The 12,407-nt window shown below is 36.6% G+C and overlaps 1 protein-coding gene across 1 annotated transcript in view; it reads left to right on the top strand.

Annotated features, from left to right (window-relative positions):
* The window catches only part of LOC150102016 (uncharacterized), a 136,437-nt gene that overhangs the window by 54,954 nt on the left and 69,076 nt on the right, over positions 1-12,407 (top strand). The window contains exon 4 of the mRNA XM_090400187.1: positions 1,443-1,629. Within this exon, the coding sequence (XP_090256313.1) occupies positions 1,443-1,629 (187 nt within the window). The remainder of the gene's footprint in view (positions 1-1,442; positions 1,630-12,407) is intronic.

The raw sequence follows: 12,407 nt of genomic DNA, 5'->3' as shown, positions 1-12,407 counted from the left end.
ACGTTGTATTAGGAGGAACCAGATGCCGAACTTTCAAGCTGTAGGAATTAAATTGTCTGCCGATAACAAGAAAGAAGTCTTGCAAATTACGAAAAGGTTGTTCAGGTACAGTGACGAAGTCTAACAGGAACAAGAAGATATAATCAGCTATAGAGGACCAGATTTCATGAAAAGTAAGACGTTTCCATTATTTAGTCAGAAAGAAATTTAGATTGCAACGGTGGTTTGAATTGATGGAATTGTTTTAAATTTAGAGTTGCAGGACTTTATGCCTTGAGCTAACAATTGAATGAATTTACTCTATGTAAGCCTAGCTGAATTGTATAGTGAATCTACTTGTATTTATTTGTTGTAGTTGTTCGTTAAGCCTTAATTTTTATATGTTGACGATCTGATTATATGTAAAGTTATGAAAGGGGGGGTAAAATTTTAGACAAGTAGTCCTGCTAAGATTCAGATGATTGTGAGAAATGAACGTATAACTTACATTGAGTTGTTAGATATAGCGTGCATATTAGATTAGTCAAATTAATTTGTGTCATTTGTGTATTTGTTGCTTGGTGATGAATAAATTGTTTTCTTGTCAAAATAACTTGCCTGGTCTCTAAGTCCAATGCACTACTCATAAATTCGAACCTATGTATCTTGAAGTAGATATTGCCACGACTGCAGAGTAAAATATATATATATATATATATATATACCAAAGAAATTGGCTCCAGCCCGAGGCACTTTCTTTGTTCTTGACGCCTTGCTATTTGAGGCCACAAGATAGAGGTAACGTAACTGAACGATAAGTTGGAAGTATAGTAAAAATTAAGAAGATAAGTTTCAAACGAGAAAACGTAGAATTTTACAAAGGCGCAGCTGAACAAGAATTAATTAATAAGAATTAGATTTAACAATAAAACATAGATTTTAACAATGGTGCAGCCGGCGGATTTAATTCACACATTTAATTGATCAATATAGCAAATTAAAGTGAGCAAGTTTTGGATTAGAATCAGGCAGTTATCAAAAAAAAAAAAAAAAGGAAAGAAATTTTTTTGTGAAATTTTGTGAATTAATATACAAGTATGAATCAACCATCTAGTACAGGAATGGATGACGTTGAGTTCTTCAGGACTATAAATTCTCAGCAAGTTTTTCCCCAATTTTCTGGAGAGGAAACTGACGACGTCTTAGCCTTTTTTTTAGCTTCGTTGAGGAATTAAGGTTAAGTTTGATTATGTGTACTGTTTTTGGCTAATCTGCAGTATTACTTTACTGCTGGTTTGGAAATCCCATGTAATAGCAAAACAAAGGCAATCGAATAAATGATTGAAATTTGAGATTAGCATCTTTCTTTTCAGTTTCCATTTATACTACTTTACATAAGTTTGACAAATTGTGTGTGTGTAAAGGAATGTATATATCATTATTTATTTAAACATTTTTTTAAGGTTGCTCAATATGTTACTCAGCACAATCCTGATATCTTTATAAATGCCGAAAATATCTTAAATAAAAGTGCTTCTGAAGGAAGTCCATCATCAAATTTCAGTTATCTCAAAGATTCTATTCCTTCTTCTCCTTTGAAAGCTATGGCATGTACAAGTGAAGCCTTAGCGCTCCAACAGAGCGTTATAGGTAAGTCCCTTCGAGTATGTTTTATAACTCCATAATCTTTTTTTTTTTTTTTTTTTTTTTTTTTTTTTGGCTGTTTTAATATTACGATTTTTTGTGATAAGAACTTTTTACTGCAATATTTTAAAAAGGTAATTGTTTTATTTTAGCATAGTTCGTGGTACCAAATCCCTACTCATGATTATTACCCATGTAAGGCAATGAATTACACACCTTACAACTTTACAACTAATGTAAAGTTGTGTAAGAAATTTGTATTTCTGAACATATTGCATTTTTAGCTTTATCAAGTGTGATGTAAAATCTGTAATGTATCCAACCACAGATTTCCCTTGACTATTTATAAGCATGAGATTCTCTCACACACACACACACACACACACTTGAATTTCAAGTGTTGTGTGATAACTGAAATTATATCCTAAATGGCATATCCATGTTGTACAGAATAAGACTATAAAAAAACAGTTAGGTTCCTTCTATTTTTAACTTATATCCTTTCATTTGCACATTACATTTTTAACATCACTGATCTTTTTCAAGAATGGAATTCTGACAGTATGAACAGTAAAAATCCTTTGGTACATTTGGCACATTGTTGTGAATATAAGCAGTATTAACATACATAATATCTTGTCTTGTCAGATGTCATCTCCTTCCAGGAGGTTGACTACCATGAGCTTCCACCATGTATGGTTTTGTGCTTCTCTTTTGCATTCTTCACAGGACAAAAAGGTCCAGTCCTTAATACAGTATTTCCCATCCAATCTGTTTTTTGTCTTCCTCTTCTTCTTTTTCCTTGTATCATTCCCTCTAGAAGTGTTTTTTGTAGGGATTCATGCCTTAGTATGTGACCAAGGTAGGTGGTTTTCCTTTTCTTAATGGTTTTCAACAGATTCCTATCTTCTCCAATCAACTAATATTTCTAAATTAGTTTTTTTTTGGCAGTCCATGGGGACTCAAAGAATTCTTCTGAGGATCCACATATCAAAGGCTTTTAGTTTATTTTCACAATATTTTGATATTGTCCGGGTTTCTGTTCCATATAGCAGTGTTGACCATACGTAGCATTTGGACAGCCTAATTCTTGTTTTTGTGTGAATTTCACCTGAGGTCAGAATGTTTTTCATGCTAATGAAGGTTGATCTAGCAATTTCTATTCTTCTTAATATTTCCTTATCACATTTTCCATTCTCTGTAATTAGTTGATCCAAATATATATAACTCTTTACTTGATCTGAAGTATTTCCTCTGATATTTATATCAGGTATTTTCCCTTTTTCTCTTGAAAAAGGGAAAATACCCGACATAAATTTTTGGTTTATATCGGGTATTAATTTCAACTTCAAAAAAACCAAAACAGCATTGTTTTGGTTTTTTTTAAGTTGAAATTAAGTCCATATTTTTCACTTAGCTTCAGTGTCTCTTCTGGTAGGTTTTGAAGACCTTTTTATTTTCAGCTAGCAGTACATCTGCATATCTTAATTCTTACTAAATAGCTTAATGAAATTACAACGTACAATAGAATATACATTAAAATACATTTTAATACACTTCCAATATTTTGGCAACGTCACGTTGCCATTATCACACTTAAATACAAGATACGTGCACGCAAGCACAACACACAGTAAATAAGGAACGAAGCAGGAAGCTATTCTTTCTCCTAAAAGTCCTGATGGTGCCCCCTAGCGGGCAATGTTGGTATTCTTGGCCGATTGGGCTGAAGGTCTTCTGATGTAGGTTTCCCAAATTTGGGGCAGTCTCATGCAACCAAATTTGTTGAGGTTTGGATTTTTCTTAGGGCTGAGGCTGATTCCATGAATAGCCTTTCGTATTTGAATTTACTATGGTGTATTAGCGTGGCCTTCTTCTACTGTATTCTATGGCTGGTATCCAGTGCATGGTCTGCAAGACCAGAGTGGCTGTATTGGTGAAAACGGATGTAGTCCTTGTGTTCAGAAATTCTAATATTAGCTGTCCTGCCTGTTTGGCCAAAGTAGGACAGCTTACAACTGCAAGGGACTTGGTATTCACCAGGTAGGTCTAGGGGGGGGGGTCTCTAGTGGAGCAGATAAGGGATGCCAATTTTTTATAAGGTCTGTAACAAGAAGTTAAGTCATGTTTTTTTTAGGATTTTTGTAATTTTTTCTGAGATGCCTCAGATATAGGGAATGGTGATGGATTTAGAGTAATCCTTGTTGTGAAGAGGGGGAAGGGTAGCCATTAGCTAAGAAAGTGTTGAGAATGTGGTTAGGGCATTGTCATTGGAACAGATAAGTTTAGCCCTGTTGTGTAGTGTCTTAATGACTCCATATTGTTGTGAGGGGAAGGGGTGGGATTGTTGGTGAATGTATCTGCCTGTATGGGTGGGTTTTCTATAAACTGAGAAAACCAAGGTTCCATCAGGCTGGCAGGTGACTAGTGTGCTAAGAAAGGAAGGCAGTTGTTGTTTTTTTTCTTCTTCCAGGGTGAACTTAATTCTGGGGTGTTGGTGGTTTAAGTGTGTTAGGAAGGAGAGGAGTACATCGGAGCCATGTGGCCAAATAGCGAACACATCATCAACATAGCAAAGCCATATGGTTGGTTTTTGTGGGGCAGAGTTTAAGGCTTTCTCTTCAAAAGTCTCCATATAAAAGTTGGCCAAGGGTGGGGAGAGTGGAGAACCTATGGCTGTCCCCCCTATTTGTTTGTAGAATTTTCCTTGCCAAACAAAATAGCCTGAGTTCATTGTGAACTGAAATAGGGCTTGGATTAGCCCTAAGGATTCTTTGAGTGGGACATTTGTGAATAGGGAGGAGACATCAAAACTGACCATTATGTCAGTGTGTTTGAGTGTAAGGTTTTCTATGCTGGCTTTGAAGTGGGCTGAGTTTTTTATGTGTGAAGGTATGTTGCTAGTATAGGGTGTGAGGGCTTTGGCCAAATGTTTAGCTAGAACATTTGGCCAAAGCCCTCGCACACTATACTGGCAACTACACTATACTCACACACTATACCTAGTTTGTGTGTGGGGAAATAAGTGCCATCCACTATGGGACATAATGGCACATTTTCTTTATGTATTTTTGGGAGTCCATATATACGAGGGGGGGGGGAGCTAAATGGTTTTAACTTGTTAGTGACTTCTACAGGCCAAGAAGTTTGTAAGTGGATGGGATTGTACTCAATAGGGAGGTAAGTAGCCCGACTTAACAATAGAACATTAAGCTTACCTGTGTAATCCTTTTGGTTAAGTAATACAGTGGCATTCCCTTTATCCGCTTTGGTGATTATTATTTCCTTGTTTTTCTTTAATTCTTGCAGAGATTTAATTTCCTTATTGGGCATGTTAGTTTTTGGTGATTTTGCTTTGGTCAGAACACAAGCCACATCCAGTCTAATATCATTGGCTACTTGGTTTGGAAGGTGTCGTATCCCGCATTCAGTTTGTATCATAATGTTTTTTATCATTGTATCATATTATGATATGATACATAATGATACATTTTAATAATTCTGATGTCTCCTCCCTATTCACAAATGTCCCACTCAAAGAATCCTTAGAGCTAATCCAAGCTAAATTTCCTCCCGATATTATTACATGACACCTCCAGGGAGTCCAAAGACTCATCGAGGGAGGGCATCTACTCTACAGCTCTCTGTCTCCACCAACTACAATGAACTGCCACACCAGTGCCATCTACCGTCCACCACCACTAGTATTTTTACAGACAATCACAAACATCCATGCTCACGGCGGGATATCACAACCCTATTTCAGTTCACAATGAATCCAGGCTATTTTGTTTGTCAAGGAAAATTCTACAAACAAATACAGGGGACAGCCATGGGTTCTCCACCCCCCCCCCCCCACCCTTGGCCAACTTTTATATGGAGACTTTTGAAGAGAAAGCCTTAAACTCTGCCCCACAAAAACCAACCATATGGCTTCGCTATGTTGATGATGTGTTCGCTATTTGGCCACATGGCTCCGATGCACTCCTCTCCTTCCTAACACACTTAAACTACCAACACCCTGGAAGAAGAAAAAAATAAAGACAAAAAATTATTTTGTCTTTCTCCATTAGGATGTTTCCACTGGTATCTTCAATGCAATGAGAGCCTACCCTTTTGCGAGATTTGTTAGTTAGCTCCCTAACATTTTCATGAAGTTCTCTGGTTTTGTGCTTTTTTGTTCAAAAGTTCAATTTCCTTGCATTTGTTGTTGAGCCATAGTTCTTTTGCAGTCCTACATTCTTTCCTGATCTCCTTGTTTAAGTTCTTGTATTCAGGACAATTTTTGTGTTTCTTTCTTTCCTCCATCATTTTCAGTATCTTGTCATTCATCCAGGATTTACTCATTTTCTTCTCAAATTTGGGAATTGTTTGTTTTACTGCCTTTTTTATGCCCTCTTGAACTTTCTGCCATCTATCTTCCATCTCATCTTTAGGGAAATGATACTTAGTGGGATCAGGAACGTTAACATCAGTGGATCATGCCAGTTCCTTTAAAAATTTATCTTGTATTTCTTGATTTTTAAGGGAGCCAAGATCATATTTTTCTATGTTTAGAGGTTTCATTGTTTTCTTCAATTTTATTGCTACTTTAATGACCACAGGGTTGTGGTCTGATCCAATATCAGCGCCTGGGTATGTTTTGGCTTATAAGATGTTATTCCAGAATCTTTTTTTTTTTTTAATCATTATATAGTCGATCTAGTTCCTACAGCTGTCTCCGGGACTTTTCCATGTGTAAAGTCTTCTAGGAGGGTGGCTATATAAAGTATTTGCTATTACCTGATTGTTTTCTTCACAGAACTGTATTAATATTTCTCCTCTTGGATTTCTGTGTCCCAGGCCCTAGTTTCCCATGCAGGAAGAGATCTTTTCTGAGCCTACTTTAGCATTTAGATCTCCCATAACAATAGTTATGTCATCTGATTCAGCATTGTTTAGTGTGTTGAGCTGCAATTTTTAATGCAATTATCCTGTCGCTTATGGGCCAAAATGCAAGTAAGGATTGCACAATCTTTTTTTTAGTACAAATGCTACTCCATTCTTGTGACTGCCTCCACATGAGTATATAATTGAATGGCTCGTTCTGTTTATTTTTCCACTATTAGTCCATTTGACTTCACTGATACCAGCAATGCCAATTTTTATTGCTTCAAGTTCTTGTATAATTTTATCTAACTTCTCAGCTTCATATAAGGTCCTTACATTCCAAGTCCAAGTCTTAAAAGAAGATTCTTGGTTTTCAGAAGTGAAGGATCAGGAGATACCCTCCCTGGAGGGTTTAAGGTGTCTACATCATATGCTATTTTCATAGTATCCATATTACATTCCCGAGTTTCTTTCTCTTCTTCCCTGTAATATTTCCAAGAGACAAAAGTTGCAGAAGGTTCAACCTTGTCTCTATTGCTTAAATTCAACATGGTTCTCTGTTTCATGATTTACTACGGAAGGTTACATGGTGAGGTTCCCATCTCTTCCACGGTGACTGGCCAGATCTCTGTTTTGTCTTGGAGTGTGCCTAAACTATATCACATAGTTTGCTGTCATGCCTTCATTACCATTGTTGAATTAAATTTTGGTCATCTGCTAACCCAGCCATTCCAGTCTTCAAGTGCAACAAGGAGGAGACACTCTCCTCCTATCTAATATAGTACTATATTATACATAATATAGTACTATATAAAAATTAAAGCCTGTTATTGAATAAAAGTAATTGTTTTAAAATGATGGGTGCTTAAGAGTCAAAGCTGTATAACTGAGAGGAGACCTCCACATAGCCTTTAAAGGAATGCGGAGAACCGACCAAGGCTTCTGATCTAATGTCCAATCCTCACCTTCTCGTGGTGCACCCTGTTGGGTATCTACATGGATACTGAACGATCGAGGATGGACTGGCAATTTGGGATTTAGCCGACCAAATTGTATTCTTATTGGTTAAACCAAAATAAAAAATGATGGTACAACATGACAAAATTTCATGCCGGCTGGGGCGTTGCCTGGTTAAACAAGGCCCCCGTTGTTTTCGCCAGGGAACCAGGGCGAACAGCGAAAAGTCAGCTACTGGAAAAATCTGAAAACAAACCTCAACTCAACATCACCAGAGTTAAAGATCGGTACTATCAACGTAAGTAGCCTGAATGGCAAAGAAATGGAGCTAGCTGAGGAATTAGATAAGTACCAGATCGACATAATAGGGGTGACTGAAACAAAAAAGACCAAAACTGGTGAGATCTTTCTGAGCAATAAGTACAGAATGTTATATTCAGGCAATGACAATCAAGGAAAAGAAGGAGTAGCCATAGTATTCAACACAAAATACGAGGCTAATCTTCTTGAATGACAGTCAGTCTCAAGTAGAGTAATGTGGGCAAATATGAGAATGGGGAACTGGACAATGAGACTTATTTGTGCCTATGGTAACACAGAAGGTTCTACTAAGGTAGAAGTGGAGGAATTTTTTGAGGCTTTAGAAAAAGCAACTGACACAATGAAAAATGAAAAGTTGGTCCTTGTTGGGGATCTAAATAGCAGAGTAGGAAATGATTGTGAGACATACAAAAATATTTTGGGAAAATTTGGAGAAAAGAGCAAAGCTAATAATAATGGCAAATATCTGTTGGATTTCTACTCAGGACATGGACTGGTTATTACTAACATCATGTTCCAACATAAAATGTGCACAAATTCACATGGAGAGAAGAGGCTAGGAATAAGAAAACCTCATTGATTATTCTATTGTTGATAGTGATGTTTTCTCCCTGGTGCAGGACACCAGAGTGTATAGAGGATTTGAAATTGGAAGTGATCACTATTTAGTCTTGAGCAGGATAAAATTGAATGTCATATTGAAAAGAATAACATGTAAAAAAAGTTTTAAAGCGAATAAAAGATGAGCAGCTCTCAGATGTGAATTGTAGACTAAAATACAAAAAGATTATTGAAGAAAAAATGAAATAGTTTCAGAACAGGAATCAAAACTTGGAGATTCAGTGGCAAACTCTGAAGAAAACATTGATTGAGTCTGCCAGAGAGGCATGTGGTGAGGTTGTCTGCAAGGATAAAAAAAAATCAGAACTCCCTGGTGGACTCAAGAAGTTAAAGAGGCAGTGTAGGAAAAGAAGAAAGCATATCAAAAGTTCCTGTCAAATAAGTCAGCTTGTGCTCTTAGAGAATATAGAGACAAATGCAAGAATGCTCACTGTGTAAAACTAGCTAAACAAAAGTCATGGGAGGACTTTGACAAGAATATAGAAAATAAATATCAAGAAGGTGGCAAAATATTCTGGAGGCTGTTGAAGAAGCTTAGGAATGGAGGAAAGTGTGCTGTAAAAGGAGTTAGAGATGATAAAGGTGACATGAAAACTGAAATAAAAGATATCCTTGAAGTATGGAGTAATTACTTTAAAAAACTGCTAAATAAAGTAAGCAGTGATGACAACACAGTGGTAAAAAACACTGACCAGGCATGTAGGCAGGAATACATATCCATACTTGAAGTAGAAAAAGCCATCAAAGGCTTGAAATGTGGAAAGGCAGCTGGAGTAGATGATATTCGACCAGAAATACTGAAGTATGGTGGCATAAAAGTCTTACAGGGGCTGCACTGCATAGTTCAGAAAGCCTGGACAGAGGGACGAATTCCCGATGATTGGAGTAGAGCTCTCATAGTACCCATATATAAAAAGGGAAATAAAACTGAATGTGAGAATTACAGAGGTATTTCCCTACTGAGTGTTCCTGGTAAGATCTATGCAAGTATACTTGAGAAACATTTGAGAAGAATTGTGGAAGAAAAGCTTGGTGAAGAACAAGCTGGATTCAGGCCAAACAGAGGCTGTCAGGATCAGATCTTCACTTTACGACAAATAGTCGAGAAAGCATGGGAATATAACAAAGATCTGTATTTAAATTTTGTCAATTTGGAAAAGGCATATGACAAGGTGCCAAGAGAGAAGCTATTCAATACGCTGCAGTTATATGGTGTCAATGAGGCATTATATCAAGCAATACTTAGTCTTTATTTGAGTTGTAAGTCAGCAGTTAGAATTGAAGGAAGTACGGGAAGATGGTTTAATGTTAAATCTGGTGTGAGACAAGGATGTACATTATCCCCTCTGTTATTCATAATCTATATGGATCACATTATAAAGGAAAGTGGTATTAAACATGATAACAAAATTGGAGATGTTAATTTCACCTGTTTGCTTTATGCGGATGATGTTATACTTCTATATAAATCCGCTACAAGTCTGCAAGATTCTCTTACTAAATTGAATAGCTGTTGTAATAGATATGGTATGAAGGTCAGCAATAAAAAGACAAAGACAATGAAAATAGGCAGAATCATTGAAAATGTCAACTGTGTTGTGAATGGAGAACCTGTAGAATAAGTGAAACATTTCAGCTACTTAGGCACAATTTTTAGTGAAGATGGTAAATTAAATATGGAAATAGACAACAGAATCAGCAAAGCTGGTATGGTGGGAAGTCAATTGAATAAATTCATATGGAATAAGAGAGAAATTAGTCGGAACACTAAATTAGCTGTATACAAGACAATGTTCAAACCAGTTTTAACTTATGGATCTGAGAGCTGGGTCAGAAGTAAAACACTTGACCAAAGACTAGAGACCGCAGATATGAGAGTTCTGAGAAAGATTATAGGCGTGAACAGATGAGATCAATGTCAATATCATATTAAAAACGAGGATATTAGGAAAGAACTTGACTTGTCAGCATCCAGGAATGCGTTAGCAGAGCTAATCTCAGGTGGTATGGTCACCTAAACAGAATGGGCGAGGAAAGATTAGCAAAACAAATGTTCTCTGCCAGGTTGGCAGCAAAATGACCCAGAGGAAGACCAAGATATAGGTGGATTGATACGGTACGAAGTGCCTTAGATGATAGAAATATAAGATCTGATAATGTTGGAGTCTTGACAAGTAACAGACTGATTTGGAGGAAAATTGTAGATAGGAAGTTAGTAATGATATAATTTTTTCATGTAGTACTATCATATCCATCAAATTCCTGCCATGTATCCTTGAGGGTACATGGCAGGAATTTGATGATGATGATGATAAAATTTAATTTTTGAAGAATGAGGTATTAGCTTTCTTCTAAAATTCTTTATAAAATTTCTGGTAAGAAGTCTCTTTTGAAAGAAATATTTGTCCACTTCATTCACCTTTCAATGTGCTCATGAATGTGAGCTGAAGCTGTAGCATACTTATTCATTCTTGATCCCACTTAATATTTCCCAGCTGTGAGAGATTTTTCTCGGTCATCATCTCAGCCAAGTTCAGTTTGATCAGTCCATTCCTTTAATATTTTGTCTTATTCAGACAGGAAAGCCTTGAAGAGTTTGTTGTTAGTTAATTTATAATCTCTTTCATTTCATCAATGATAATAGGGAATCCTATGAAATCATAAGCAATATCAGGTCAAGTTCATCCAGGATGCAAAAATAGAAGGCTTCATCTCTTCCAAAGATACTTTGATTTTGGAATATTTCCCAAGATATAACCAGGAATGGACTGCTGAGCAAACAATCATATGGAACAGTACTGAGAGAGACTTACCTAAGACATGCTAGAATCTAGGAAGAAGGAAATAATTCAGAATAAAGAACCTCTGTTGAGGTTTTGGAAGTGTACTTTTCAGAGAAAGAGAGAGAGAAGAGACAAAAGATCCTAGAGTGGATGGGAAGGAGAGAAGAGAACACAAGTCATCTCTACTTTTCCAGAACTCAGCAAAGACATGTCACACAAAGTTCTCAACCTTCAATTTGTTATCTCTACCTGAGGGGACAAGAGGAAAGTATCAATGGTTAACCATGTGGCAGATAATGAACACATCATTCACATATCTGAGCCATATTTTTGTTTTAAAAGTGAGGAGAGTGAAGAGCTGCTTGTTCAAAATACTACATGCAAAAATTTGTTATTGAGAGGAAGTGATATCAAAGCTAAGACATCTGCCATGTTGAGCCATGTTAATAAAGTACTGCATGTTTTATAGGAGGAAGATAGACCATTAATTCCTTGAGTGTTACTGCCAACTTTCTTGGTTAAATAATGTTATTTAACTGTGTTAATGATGGGAATGGACATGATTATGTGAAGAGAATGATTTTGAGTTTGTCCATTTCAGACCTCTCAAGCATGTGCAAAGATGTCTGCAAAAGCAAGGTGCTAGATAAGAACAGAGATCTGTAAATTGTCCAACTGTTTCCCATAGACTACAAAACAAGAGTATACAAAAAAAGCATGCAGGTAACGTATGTCTTTACACTCTTCCAAGTTGTATTTGCAAATACATTTCGGAGGATAATTGTAGTGCTGAAACAAACTTTGACGTGCGAAGATAATGAAGTCATTTGGCCTCTTTACAAGGCCTTGATAAGACCTTACTTGGACTATTGTGCACCGGATTGGTCTCCTGGTTTTTGTGGTGATTCTGATATGGTGGGGAGAGAGAGAGAGTACAAAGGAGAGCATTAAAAATTATCTGAAAATTGTAGAATGCTGATTATGAAACAGCATTCTACAATTTGTAGAATGCAGACACTAGCAAACAGGAGCAGGAGAAGTGATATATATGGTTGAGACTTACAAACTTCAGAAAGGGCTATACAATTACAAGTAGATGGAATTTTTTCATTATGTAGAGTAGAGTGGAGTGGAGAAAGGATGAGATGCCATCCTTGAAAGTTGAGAATGAATGCTGTCAGGAAGCAGGTGAGAGCTTGATTTTTCTCTGATAGAGTGGTGTGTGATTGGAAT

Source organism: Typopeltis vanoorti, chromosome 11 (genome assembly GCF_054136105.1).
Source record: "Typopeltis vanoorti isolate ZY-2024b chromosome 11, IOZ_Tvanoo_1.0, whole genome shotgun sequence".
Lineage (NCBI taxonomy): Eukaryota > Metazoa > Arthropoda > Arachnida > Uropygi > Thelyphonidae > Typopeltis > Typopeltis vanoorti.
This window is presented reverse-complemented; position numbering and strand designations above follow the sequence as displayed.